General features: G+C 47.0%; 1 protein-coding gene across 1 annotated transcript in view; it reads right to left on the bottom strand.

Annotated features, from left to right (window-relative positions):
* The window catches only part of ASTN2 (astrotactin 2), a 358985-nt gene that overhangs the window by 216857 nt on the left and 127264 nt on the right, over window positions 1-14864 (bottom strand). Inside the window, exon 6 of the mRNA XM_058818098.1 lies at window positions 12720-12866. Within this exon, the coding sequence (XP_058674081.1) occupies window positions 12720-12866 (147 nt within the window). The remainder of the gene's footprint in view (window positions 1-12719; window positions 12867-14864) is intronic.

Genomic DNA, 14864 nt, shown 5'->3' with positions numbered 1-14864 from the left:
TTCTTACAAAATCTTATGCTTCTTTATTTTGTGAAATGTATTTTTCCCCACTGGCATCTGGGAATATGCATCATCTAATTAGCCAAATAGATTTTCAGTTCAGCCCAATCATTTCCTTATCTAACATCTGAGGCCCAGCATCGCTTGGGGGATTTTGCAGGCACAGAGGTCCTCATTAACTCTGATCTTCAATTACATTGATTATGAGACTGCCTCCATAACAGTGCTGCACAGATCAGAGAGGAGCCAAAAAACCTCTGCCATTAAGTGGTGTTTTGCAAAACTCACCATGGTAAAAGCCTCTAAAAAGAGGGGAGAAGAAATCTGCAAGGAGGAGTGGGCATGGGGAACTGCCAGGTAGTGGAAAGGTGGCTGTCAGATCCTGCACTAAGTCTCGCAACGTGGGCAAAATTTGAAACCGCTGCCTGAATGTTGAAATCCTTCTCAGAGATTACCCAGGGATAGCAAGCCTACAGATCCAGGGCCTGTTGTCATGAAACTGTAAGGCTTATGGCCCTTAGTAAAGGACTAGGACACCGTTCTTTGAAGCACCATCATACTTTGATGAAAGCCAAGAGATTAAAAAAGCAGGACAATGAGCCTGCAGCAGCAGCCACCCCACGTGAACCTGCTTGAACACAAACTCTGGATCTCCTTTTGAAGAGGATCCCTGATGCTTAGCAAGAGGGAGCTCTTCTCACCCTCATCCTGCACCGCATTAGCCATGCAAAGGATAAAACAAGCAGAGCCTCGAGTCAAGCATCCCGGTGAGTGACCTCATTTTCAGGCATCCCAAGATCTCAGCACCAGCCAAATCCAAGCCCTAATTTCCCATAAACTTGGGTCTTTGACACTCAGAGTGTTTATATACCATAAACACATTCACAGACACATGTCTACCCTCAAAGCCAGTGGAGGCTGCCAAGCTACTGACTGCTCAAGCAAATGAGAATTAGACATCAGAGACACAGCAAGGCAGGGTCTGCCCCACCAAGGCTGCAGGATACATCTCAATCAGACACAAGGCAGCAGTAAATCACTGGGTAAACCCCCCAGCACCACTGCAAAGCAGAGAAACACTGAGCAGAAAGAAGTTTCTTAGAGCCATGTGGTTTTATCCCCTAATTATTCCTTTCAATGAATTTTTAAAGATAGCCTTACATACCAATAACAACAATTGCTGGCTTCTTTTCCCAAACAGAAATGCATCCTGCACCCTTTGGGAGTGTTTACTATTTACATGTAGGTGTCTAAGTAGTAACCTGTCAATTTTGTTTTCCTCCTGATTTCTGCAGCTCCCTAATAAAGAGCAAGGCTTGGGAAGCACGTAGGGTTGTTTTGAGACTCAGATACAGACAACTCCCTCTGCACCCAAGGACTGAAGAGCAAAACCAGCAGCTCTTGATTAAATCCCTACTTAATGAACCCCACTTCTGGTTAAAATACAGCTTGGAAGTCACAGAAGTAAACCCGACACAAACCAGACGCGTCATTGGTACCCAGAGGGATGAAGCTGGCAGAGGATCCTGGTCCAGGATCTGCTCCACAGGCAGGTGGGTGATGGAGGGGTGACCTCTGGAGATCCCCAAAATGGAATCATTCAGGTGGAAAAGACTTCTCAGATCATCAAATCCCACTGTTCCTCTGCCAAGGCAACCAGGCCATGTCCCCTGGTGCCACATCCACACACCTTTTAAATCCCTCCAGGAATGGAGACTCCATCACTGCCCTGAGCAGCTGTGCCAGGGCTGGACAACCCTTTTCTCTGAAGAAATCAGAGAAATCTTTACATTCAACCTAAAGAATCTTTATATTCAACCTAAATGTTCCCTGGGAGAAAAGGCCAAACCCCACCTGGTTCCACCCTCCTGTCAGGGAGTTGTAGAGAGTGAGAAGATTCCCCCCCAAGCCTCCTTTTCTCCCTCAGATGCTCCTCATCAGACTTTTGCTCCAGCCCCTTCTCTGGCTCCAGGTATGTTGAAGATTAATTATTTTGATTTTAGTAAGTCTGATTGAGAAGTCATCCTCATTATCAGGTTTTTATGGGAGTTGGTTTGTTTGTTTATTCGAAAAGCAGCAGTGAAAAGCTCTCAATCCAAAAATTCAGGCTCAGTGCAAAATGGAGGTTTTTCTACCTCAGTCTGAAAAAACCAAACCCAGGGAAATTAAAGGTTTTAGTTTTCTTCCTCCTTTACCTCCTTCCTCCCCTTTCCTTCCTCAGAGGAGGGAAGGAACAACTTCTAGCAAGGAAACTTCTCACATCTCTGAAGCGGAATGTGTGGCAATGTATTGAGAGACATTCACAGACACCTTCATCACCTTCTCTCCCACTGAAAACACAAACAAACAAACAAACAAACAAACACCCCAACCTTGATCCCTTTATAGCTTGCCTGTGAAATAAATAACAGAAAAAAGGCACTCTACAAATATTTTGAAAGTTAAAATTCTGATGATTTCAAAGCCTTTTCACAAAATTTTTCTCTTTGCTTTCAAAGAATCCACACACAGAAAACAGTTTTTCAAAAGTCACCGTCGTGTACATATCAAAACCACCTTGAAAAGCTCAGGGCACATTGAGGAACAAATCCTTTTAGAAACTACCAAGAACAAACATTTTTCCAATCAAAAGCTGTTTCAAACACCTTCAGCTTGCTGGGAACATCAGCTGGATTTGTTTTCCACAACTCCAGTCTCTGGATGGAGGGAAGGGAAGTGATGGGGGACTTAAAGGGGGGTGGAACCCAGTACAAACCAGCCTCCTAAAACCCTCCTCAAGGACCTCAGACCCTACTAAATCACCTCCACACCCGGTTTGAAGCCCCCCTTCAGCTGCACTCCCCAGGGCAGGTCCCAGCACAGACACTCTGAAGACACTGGAGGGATTGTCCACCCTGCTGTCCTCACTGCCAATCTCTCAGGTGTTCTCCTTGACACAAATTTCAAGCTTCCCACTAAAGCCTTGCTGAAATCTCCCTTGAATGGAGATATTTAGGTCTCAGGTAAAGCAGCCATCAACCAACCAAGTGAATACAGAAACAAAATGACAACTCTGCACCCAGCACCACCTCCAGGAACACCATACCTGTGGCGTTCACATTTTCTGGAAAAAATCCCTTTGCCCAGGGTTTTTCTCCTGGGAAGCTGAAAAGCCTCAGAGAAAAGGAAAACAATTCTTATCTCATTTGCTTCTCCTGTGCTGTGCTCATGTGCAATGTGTTTGGAGATTGTTTACCCACAGGTGATTGTTCCATTGCATTCTGCTGGGAGTTGTTTTCACTCTTTGGCCAATCAGGGCCAAGCTGTGTCAGGACTCTGGAAAGAGTCAGGAGTTTTCATTATTATCTTTTTAGCATTCTATAAGTATCCTTTCTGTATTCTTTAATACATTTAGTATAGTATTTAATATAATATAGTGTTATAAAGTAATAAATCAGCCTTCTGAGCACATGGAGTCAGATGCATCATTCCTGCCTTTGTCGGGGCATCCCTGCAAATACAATACCCCATACCAGGACATATCCCTCAAATGCTGTTGGAATTACAAGCCAGCCAATGCCATGGAGCAGTGTGGTGAACACCAGGACACAGCTCCAGCCCCCTCCCAGCTCCACAAGGTCCAGCAGCCCTCAGGGGATTGATTTGTTTGGGTTTCTGTGCATGTGTGTGTTTTCCACTCTCCCTGTTCCCTCCCCAGCACTGATCAAAGCTGGGTGAGTTAAGGCAGCGTCAGAAGTTCATGTCTCTCATGCTGGGGTCTCCTTCAAAGTTCAGTGGAATTGCTTAAGCCCTGACAAAAGAGGCTTGAAGTTTTGACATTTCAAAAATCATTTTCAAGAACACAACAGGATAAAACAGCTCAGAAGAGATATCTAACAAGGGAAAAGAACAAAGCACCCAAAAGGCAGCCAAAAGGGTTTGGCTTTTCCTTTCTCTTTCTTTTCAAGGCAAAAGATCAAAATATAATTTTTTTTTTAAAGAACATCTATTTATTCCTCCCTCTGCTCTTTTTTTGTCATCGTTGGTCCATTCACTGTTTCTTGGCCCAACAAAACTCCTTTTCATCTAAAATCAGTATTTTGTGTTGGGAAGCAATGGGAGGTCATACTATAGGTTGCTATTAATGTATCCAGCCCTATGCTATCATACAGTTCTAATCCTGTTACAGACAGTTTTTATAAACACTAGAGGAAAGATGATCCCTCTGGCTTCATTCTATAGGTACAAAGAATAACCCTATTTGATTTCTTTAGAAACCGTTTTTTCCCCTTGTTAAACTTGAAAGAACATTGCCCAAAGAGACAACTCCTCCCCTATCAGCTCTTCCCCTTGATCAGCTCTCCTTATCCTGTCCTGGGCCCAGGGCATGGAAACTTCTGCTTCTGAAATTTCTCCCAGAAAATGCCAAAGAGCTGCACAGACTTTGGGTGCCCAGGACACACGTGTACTGACTTAAGCAAGGAAATGTGATTTGGGGCAGGACTGCACCCACAGAGTAACACAGTGCTCAGCTTAACCATCCCTCTCCTGCCCAGTGCAAAACCAGGTGATTTGGGGATAATTTAAATAGTTTTAAGTCAAACTCTAAGTTCTATAGTCTAGTTTGAATCCAGGGACAGCATCACGCCAGGTTAAAATCCAAACCAACCCTCTTGACTCTTTTTTTTAACTATTTCTCTCTTTGAACAAGGTGAATTTCTTAAACAGAAAGTTATGATAGAAAGATTATAAAACAACACAAGCCTATAGACACATCTTTCATTCAGTCCTCCCTCAGCTGAAGCACTCACAGTTTATATCTCACAGTGCTTGACTCCAGGGTGTATTTTCAGCACATGAACTGCACCCATGGGCTCTCACCCAACCCAATGATGATCAAACCTGGAGACCTCCATCCCCTTGGAACACCATTAATCCTGCCAGAGCTTTTCCACCCTGGCACAGCAGAAGTCAATTAGCAGTACATGTCTGTGTGCAATTACAGCTCAAAGTGGCACCACCTTTCCTGTGGGAGGAGCAGGGCTACAATTTAAGTGTTAAATTACACTGCCTTGATCATTCTGACAGACGGTCTCTTTGGGTTTTCTTCTCAGTCAGTCTTGATTTCTCCAGGGCTGAGCTCCTGACAAACAACAAATGTATTTATAAGGCAGGTGATGGCTCAGCCAACTTCTCCGAAACTTAAGCAAGAAGGAATCTGCCCACCCTGCCTTGTGGTCAAGCTCATGCTGCCATGAGATCTGCCATGGCAGCTTTAGACAAATTGTGGAGGTGTTGGTAAGAGCACAGCTCTGTCCTCAGAAGCCATCTGGGCCAGCAGTGGCTGAGACAGAAATGAGACTCCTCAAAAAAAACCCAAAAAAATCTTCTTAATGCTCTGCATCTCCCAACTCCCATGCTGCAGCCTGGGGCTCTCTAACAGTGATGCTCTCCAGATATCAGAAAAGGGTTCAGGGAAATCCAGCCCAAACCTGATCACATCACAAAGCGCAGAAGAGCTGTGATAAGCTCGTTGTATGGATGCAGAATTCAATGTTTGCGTCTCCATCTGTGGGAGGGAGAGCAGGTTGGCTGATCAAAGATGTGCTATCCCTCCCAAAGCAGAGGGTAAATGGTGTTGGTAAAGCTCAGCAGGTGCCCACCCCTGTGGGGAGGGGGCATCTCTCAGGATTCAACGTGTCCCAGCTCTTAAGCAGCTCCTGCTTGTTGCAGACATCTTTTATGGAAAATCCTTTCCTTAGGATTTTTCCTCCTGAGAAGCTGGGAGGCCTCAGGAACAAAATGTAGACAATGGTTATCTGCTGCTGTGGAATGCAACAGGTGCATCTGGGATTGGCCCATGTTGGATGTTTGTAATTAATGGCCAGTCTCAATCAGCTGGCTCGGACTCTATGTCCGAGCCACAAGCTTTTGCTATCATTCTTTCCTATTATATTCTTAGCTGGCCTTCTGATGAAATCCTTTCTTCTATTCTTTTAGTATAGTTTTAATGTAATATATATAATAAAATAATAAATCAGCCTTCTGAAACATGGAGTCAACATTCTCATCTCTTCCCTCAACCTGCGACCCCTGTGAATACTGTCACACCTGCTGACACCGTCCAAATGCCAGCACCAATCCAATGCCAATCCAACGCCAATCCTGCTGGCTTTGCTCCAGTCAATCCTGCAGAGGAACATTTGGCTTCCCTGCCCCAGGAGCTGGGAATGCCTCTGGCAGGCACAGGGCTGGGGAGCTGGGCAGCAGCTGAGCAGGTTCACCAGCCTGTCAAAGGCACGATAAAAACATGATGTACTTCAGCCTCCAGAAGCTGATTAGTTCTTCATGCAAAGAGCGTTCGTGCTGTAAAACCGTCTTGGAATCCCTTTGATCCACGCTGATACAGTTCATAAATTGATGTTAATATTTAGAGTTCATGTCTGGTAACACTGCAGCCATTTGCTCACATTTTCTTGCCAGGGAAGCAGACACAGGAGCAGGAGTGAGCTGTAACACAGGCACCGAGGTGACCCTGCTGATTACGAGCTGCTGGAATAAAATGCAATTTGTAAAGCTGCCCCCAAACATGGCCACCTTACATGAAACACACAGGGCCTGGAGCAGCCAGACGTGACACTGAGTCTGCAAGAAAGTGTTGCTTCTGTCAGAGCCCTGACCCAGGTCTCCAGAGAGCAAAAACCCTGGGAGGAGAAAACAGCACAAGAAAAAAATATTTTAAACCAATTCCTTCTGTTGATTTCAGAGGGGAATATGGATCTGGGAACAGCTGGTGAACATGGGAAACCCCAAATTCAGAATCTTTCTGAAAGCCTGAAAAGATCACAGCATCACAGAGTCCTTTGGGTTGGAAGGGACCTTAAAGATCATCTCATTCCACCCCTTTCCCCCAGATAGGGACATCCTCCACTGGACCAGATTGCTCAGAGCTCCACCCAGTCTGACCTGAGGCAGCTTTGAGACCAGATCTCTTTCTCCATCCTGGTACAAACCTGGGGAGCTTCACCTGAAAATCAGAGAGTGTGTCCAGCTTCTTCTTGCTGCCAAAGGGGATGGGGCACAGCCAGTCCCCCACCTCCCATGGCTCATCTCTGTGTGAGCACACATACAGCACATCCTGAGTGCCCTGAGGGCACGAGGCAATGCTTGGTCACCTCCAAGAGCTGCAGAAGATTGAGCAGGAAATGTCAAAAACAAACAGTTTAAACCAACACACTTAATTAAAACCAAAATGAGAAGTTGTTGTGAGTCCCAACAATTGCAGTCAGCAGAGCAGTCTTCAGGGAAAATTAACACAGGCTGCTAATAGCAGCATCCAATTCAGCAGCATCTTGGAAGAAACAGTGGTGGGGGAAGGTAGGAAATAATCTGCAGATGAAACAATTACTGATCAGCTGCGTGGCAAGGACAGCACGGCTTCGCTCAGGCAGGCAGACACAGATGCACAGAGATTAAAAGAATAAACAAAAAGCAGCTCCCTCCACCTCTCTCTGCCATCTTGTCAGATGCTCCAACACAAAACACGGTCTTGAGTAGAAATTCCACTTCAGCTGGCCTCTTGGCTTTGCTGGGTTTGCTCTCAGGGCAGTGTTCATCCTGCCCTGTGGGAAGGAATCCACACTTGCAGGAGGGACAGAGCCAACATACGGGCAGCTCATCAGGGTGGGGACACTGCCCACACCATGCTCCGATCCCACAGAGGATCCCTGCCTGCCCACCCCAAGCTCTGTGCACCCCTCTACACCCATACCACAGCCCAGCAAGGTGCAGAGGGATCACCACGACTTCCCTGGCACACATCTCAGAAGAAGAGGGCAGAAGGCTGCAAATGCCCTGAAATGTCTTTGATAAAAACCTGCTTTATGCCCTTTGCTTTATTTCCACTTACAAACAAAGCCCTACAAGCCCCTCACTAAAGGCAGCTCCTGCTTCCCTCTGCACCACTGGAGGATCTCACCCACCTCTCCCGCTAAAGTACAAACATCCACCCACACCGTATATAACCTCTCACAGGCTGTAAAAACGGGAAGCTTTAATTGATACTATATTTCATACTGTTGTGCAGCAAGGACGTACTCCAGGCTGAGCCCTCCAGAGTATCTTCCTCCACCCTGCCTTCCCTGCAAGCCGTTCCCATTGCTCCAGCTCTACTTTTTTGAATTATTACCTACAAGAAAAAAAACAAAGCCAAAAAACCAACTATTGAATGTAGAGCTGAGTGGCTCCCATATTCATAAGAGGTTTTATTACTCAGATGGAGGGACTCTCTTTCCTTTCTTCCCCCCCTTTGACACAGCTAAAGGGTCCTCTAAATAATGCCTTGCATTTCCATATCCTCATAAAAGCCACTACAGTTCTTTCCATAAATCTGAGGCACCTCTGAAATCAGAGCAATTCCTCCTGCTCAGCACGGGCAGGGGCTGCCTTGAGACACAAACCCTGGAGCAGCAGAAGGGAGGAGAGGATGCTCCAAGCACTGTGTTTGAATAGAGAGGATTTAGAGGCACCAACTCGTTTCTGGGAAGCAGGAGGCCCCAGCCCTCCCCACCAGCTCCTGGCAGGCTCTCCTTGATCCAGCTGCTCCACGAAGTGAAGGCACAGCAGCTGTGCAAACCAGGCAATAACTGCTCAGCAGGGAGCGAGGCAGGGGCGCCCCACCAAATGAACAAAAGGAAGAAAACAAACCCAGGGAGAAATAAGGGCAATAGAGACAGGCTGGTTATTATAGAACTGCTGCTTGGAATATATATCCTCCCAGCTTGGCTGCCAGTTGGCTTCTGGTGCCAGTCCTTCCCCTCCCCTTTCCCACCCTGCCACTCCAGCAGGCTCTGGAGCTGCTTTCTCTAACACCATTCTTGCTGCAGCTCCTCTCCAAAGCTGGAGACATTTGGGGAGGCTTCCCCCCTCTTTCTTTTCTTGGCTCTGGCTGCTGGCACGCCAGAACTGGCTGGCATCTATTTAAAGTTTCCTTCAAAGCTGAGTTCTCATCATCTAGGAGAGCGATTTCTTTCAGCCTCTGCCTTTGTTTGGCTCCTCCTGCAGAGGTGCCGGTAGCAGCTCCGCTTTCAGCTTTTCCTTGGCTCCTGGTGCCTATTGAAAATCCCACATTTCAAAAGGGAAGGAGAGGGCACCACTCCCTCAAATGGGAACATCTCCTGTGAATGCACCATGGCTGCCTTCTCTCAGAGCCTGGTTTATCACCCTGTGCAGCCCCAAAGGGAACAGCTTTGGGAACTCAGACGATTTCAGCGCGCACAGACACCCGCGAGACGTGGTGCCACACCAGAAGCTGCTGCAAGACTGATCAAAGCTCCCAGACTCTGCCAGGCCAAACACGTCAGCTCTGTTGTCACCTCGGTGCCACAGGGATGCTGATGCCAACCCCCTGTAAAAAACCACATTTAATCCCGCACAGGAGATCTCCAGAGAGGAGCAGGTCCTTTCTTCTCCATCAGCATTAAAATGCAGGTGCTCAGCCTTGGCAAACACATCCAGCCACACTTTTCCTGGGTTTCATTGAAATTTCCCAGCCCAGCTCAGTTCTGTGATGTCTTTAAATGCTTTGTAATATTTTGCTGCCAGTTGGGTGGTGCCTTGGGATTTGTTGTTATTCAAAAAGAAGGGAAAACTTTAAGAGCTTTTTCTCTTCCCAAGCAAGAGACTGTCATCACATAAAATGCTGAGATTTCAGGGAAAGTGATAGCCACTGCAAAATGTCTTGGCTGCTTCTGTGCGAAGAATTTGACTGTTTCTCATAAAAAATATTTAAAAAGTTTTCGCAGTTTGTAATTATATTTTACAGTTTCATTACAAAGCTCATTTTAATTCTTCTCCAAACCGTTGTTACCAGTCCTCTTGCCACTTTCTCTTCAGAAAAGTCATTAAGTCGGGACTGGAGATCATCCCATTTCCCCCAGTTTCAAAGATATTAATCTGCTTTATTGGTATTTCATTGTCATTTTCATTCGAGTGTTCCCTGCATTTGCATAATTTGCATTGCCACTCCTTTCCTGGTGACAAGCACAGGTTCAGCTTTCCACTTTCATTCTGTGGAGTCTCTTGGCATTTTATTTTCTTTTTCAGGAACACTGTCTTTCCTAGGCCAGAACCACAAGCTGGGGGCAGGATGCTGAGGTCCTGTGTCCATCCCTGCCTTCCTGGTTGACCTTCAGCAAGTACCAGAACCAGTGTGAGCTCCTAGTCCAAGTGCTGAACTGTCCAGTGCCCATTCCTAAGGGACACAGATTAGCATTGCAGGAACCTAATACCCCAAGTGCAGGAGTTTTTGTTCTCCAGCTACTTGGAGCCATCTGTGAAGATTTCAAATGCTCATGTGTGGCTTGGACAATCATTAAAACCTTTTAGAAACAGGTCAAGGTATAAACAAATCCCCTGTTTCAAATCCCTAAATCACAGAATGGTTTGGCATGGAGGGGACCTTAAACATCCTCTTGTTCCAACCTCCTGACATGGGCAGGAACACCTTCCACCAGACCAGGGTGCTCAGAGCTCCATCCAAACTGGCCTGGAACACTTCCAGGGATGGGGCATCCACGCCTTGATGTTATCATGTCTCCACTCCACTGAACTCATGCTCAGTTCCTCCAATGTGTGAACACAAACTAGATGCTCTCCTCCTCTTTCCTACAAGCTGTGACCCCTGGGCTGTCCCAGCTACCCAGAGACCACTCTTAGCAGGGCTAATCTCACTTCAAACACACTGGTGACTCCTATTCTGCAATGGGGTGATGATTTCAACCCCTCTCCACTGGTCCCTGCAGGTCTCATGCCACTGTGTGTTGTTGCAGACATCTTTTGTGAAAAATCTTTTCTTGAGATTTTTCTCTCTTCTGAGAAGCTGAGGCCTCAGAAACAAGATGTAAACAATACCTATCTGCTGCTGTAGAATGCATCAGGTTTTGTCTGTGATTGGGCCATCTTGTATGTTTACAATTAATGGCCAACCACAGACCAGATAGCTTGGACTCTCTGTCCGAGACACAGATCTTTGTTATTCATTCTTTTCTATTCTTAGCTAGCCTTCTGAGAAAACCTGTCCTTCTTTTCTTTTTGTATAGTTATTATGTAATATATATATAACAAAATAATAAATCAAGCCTTCTGAACATAGAAGTCAATATTCTCATAGAATATTGAATAGAGTCAACATTCTCATCTCTCCCTTAACCTGAAAACCCCAGTGACCACTGTCACAGTGTGTCTTTAACCATCTCCCCCTCCCCAAAATAACAATCCCCCAAGAGCTGCTCTCCATTCCAAAGCTCCCAAAGCAGGGGGCTGTCCCAGAGCTGGCTGCACCAGGACACCCCAGCAGCTGGTGATGCACTGGCTGCATGCAGCACGTTTCTGGCAGAGAGAAAGTGCCCCCTCTGCATGCCCCAAGCAGTGAGACGAGTGCAGGAGCTGAGGAATTGGAACCGACTGAATAATGGGTCCTGTCTGCTGGAAGAAAATGAAATTTGCCCTCATGTTACTGAAAACTTGCACTCGATGCTCACTGCACATTATAAAGAAAAGGTCAGTGAAACACAACAAATGCAAGGAGCCCAGTTGGAGAAAGCAATAAATAGTGACAGCAGCACTTGTCTAATTCATCAAAGCATCTGTGCCTTTGCTCAAACCCCAGCAATTTCCCTCCATGCTGCTGCAAGGCTGGGATGAGCAGCTCTGCTGCTGCAGGACAAAACAGCTCTGCTGCTGCCTGTCTGTGCAGCTCCCAGGGCTCCTCAGCGAGTTTGGAGGAGAACAGAAATATCCATCAGACACAATTAGCACCAATGATAACAACGATAATATTAATTGACATGACTGAGATTTTGGCCTCGGGCTCGCAGATGTGCTTGTGGAAAGGGAGATCCCTGCAGTCAAACACAGCTGGGGCATTCCTAAAGAGAGGAATCTCCATGTCCCAAACATACCCAGAGGGGAAGCAGGAGGGTGTGATCACAGAGAGCAAGGCACAACTTTCCCAGGCTGGGGAAGGCTGTGAGAGGATCAGAGAGAAGAATAATAAACAATTCTTATCTTCACTTGCTGCACCTGTTTTGAACATTGCAATGTGTTATGGAGATTTGCTTACCAAAGGGTGGTTTCTTAATTGGCCAATGGTGATGGTGTTTGGATGGATTGACCAATCTGGTCTGACTGTATCAGACAGTCTGTAAGGGTGATGTATTGTATATTTGGGGTGCCCTGATGAAGGAATGATGCATCTGACTCCATATTCTCAGAAGGCTAATTTATTACTTTATTATACTCTATTATATCAAAGAATACTATACTAAAGAATACAGAGAGGATACTTACAGAATGCTAAAATGATAATAATGGAAACTTGTGACTCTCTCCAGAGTCCTGACACAGCTTGGCCCTGACTGGCCAAAGAGTGAAAACAACTCCCAGCAGAATGCAATGGAACAATCACCTGTGGGTAAACAATCTCCAAACACATTCCACATGAGCACAGCACAGGAGAAGCAAATGAGATAAGAATTGTTTTCTTTTTTTCTCTGAAGCCTCTCAGCTTCCCAGGAGAAAAACCCTGGGCAAAGGGATTTTTCAGAGAATGCGAATGCCGCAGCGATGGGTTTCTTAACAAGTATAGTATAATAAAGTGGTGGATCAGCCTTCTGGAATTATGGAGTCAGTGCTAATTATTACCACAACAGGAATGCCATGCCACGACAGGAGTGTCTTACCATCAGCAATGAAGTGCTCGGGGACGTGGAGCGTCACCTTGACGGTCAGCGGGCAGGAGAGCTGCGAGCCGCACACCACGGCCAGCACGCAGGAGCTGACCGCGATCAGCGTCAGCGCCGTCTTGTTCACGGGGCTCTTCATGGAACCTGCAAGGCACACACAGCCGTGGGTGGGGTGGGGGGCCAGAAGGGAAAGCTGCACCCAGGGCTTTGTCAGCAGAGGCAGGGAGAATCAGCATGGGGAAGGCAGGCATGGAGAACAAGGATGGGAGATCAAGAAGGGTCTGCACACCCCAGGGTTCCCATCACACCTTGTTTTGCATGGGGTTTCATTTGGCTAGAGGAGGGAACCTCTCCAAAAAACCTGCTCAAAGCCCTGTATAGACCCTGCCCCAGAGAACTTCTCCTCCCTGGAATCACTCATCACACCAGCAGTGCTCCCCTGCTGAAACCACCATCACTTCTTGTCAATATTGGCTGGCTTGGCAACACACTGTGAAACCCTGTGGGGCAGGACCCGAGGTGGTTAGGAGAGCAGTGGCTGCTCATAGCATGGGTCAGGGGCTAGAGTCTACTATGTGATAGGAATGTGCTTGGTGTGCCACTGAGAGTTGGATATTTTCTTGTAGGTAGAGGCTCAGTAGGAGCACAAAGACATAGGCTTGGATCCACAGAATCCACAGGTTGGAGCCTGCACAGGGAATGCTCCAACCACGGTTTGAAGGACAGGAGAAGTGGCTGATCTGCTGGAAAATGCCCCCATCACTGAGACCAACAGGAGCAAGTAAATTGATTATTTATGAAGCATCTTTCCTTATGCATGGATCATCTAAACAGCCATCCCACTCCTATTTCGCAGCTTTACTGCCAATCCTGCTACCTCTAGGATAGTTTAGTAAGGAGAGAACTGGTAGAGTGAGGAGTGAAACTGCTGGTATTGTGGAAAATAGGGCTGTTGTGGCTGTAGAGATGAGTTGGATGAGAAGGTTGAATCACCATCAACAGCAGCTGGGTGGGACAGGATCCCCAGAATTCATAGGGAATGTGGGGAAGTTGTGAAGCACAGGGAGACCTGGCTGGCCCAGAAGATTCAGCTGCTCTTATTGGATGCAGACTGGGAATGTCAGGTGGGAATGTCAGGTGTCCAAATGAGACCCTCTCTACTGATGGAGATGACCATGAACTGTCCCAGACTACCATCAGGTCTCCACTGCTCAAGCAAGGAGTGCTTGGAATCTGCATCCTTGGGGCACCTCTGATCCCCCTGGAGCTGGGAGCTGCCCCATTGCTGCTCTGACTGCACTGCATCCTCCCTCATCCAACACTTTGTGGCAACACCCAGCTCTGCTCCACGATAACAACAAACACCTCACAAGGTTCCTTCTCCAGGGCTTTGGATGCACCACTTGGAGAGTGTGCAAGCAGAGGGCACAGCCCAGCAATGAGCCCAGAGGCTGCACGGCCCATTCTGGTGTGAACTGACATCACCCAGCTGCTGGCAGAGCTGCCCACAGCCCTGCTCAGCATTCAGGTGAGGACACCTCTTGATTTTTGGAAGCAGCCTCTCCCTACTTGCACCCCAGCCCTCGTCACCTCATCAGCAAAGTGAGATTTAAAAATTATCAGTTTGAAAACTGAATTGGAAATGGATCCAAGTCACCCCTTGCACACTCTCTGATTTGCCTAAAGCTGGAGGTGCTGGGGCCAGGGCAGGACCTCATGCTCAGCACAACCTCTGCCTCCCAGGCAGGGCACCAAGCCCCACCACAGCATCCCCAGGTTGGAGCCTGCACAGGGAATGCTCCAGTCAGGGTTTGTAGGACAGGAGAAGTGGCTGCTCTGCTGGAAAATCCCCCCATCACTGAGACCAACAGGAGCAAGTAAATTGATTATTTATGAAGCATCTTTCCTTATGCATGGATCATCTAAACAGCCATCCCACTCCTATTTCGCAGCTTAACTGCCAGTACTCTGTGCCCCTCACCTTGCAATCCTCTTTTTTTCTTTTCCAATCTTTATTCATATCATCAGCATAAGTTAGCACTTCCATGGGAGGCAAATTCCTCCTCTTGCTGGGCATACTGTGCCTGCCACAACCCCTGCTTGGCTAGAAGTTATGACACGAATGCAAAAAAGTAAAAAAGA

This window comes from Ammospiza caudacuta, chromosome 21 (assembly GCF_027887145.1).
Source record: "Ammospiza caudacuta isolate bAmmCau1 chromosome 21, bAmmCau1.pri, whole genome shotgun sequence".
NCBI lineage: Eukaryota > Metazoa > Chordata > Aves > Passeriformes > Passerellidae > Ammospiza > Ammospiza caudacuta.
The sequence above is the reverse complement of the archived record's forward strand: the minus strand, read 5'-3'. Positions and strand labels throughout refer to the sequence as shown.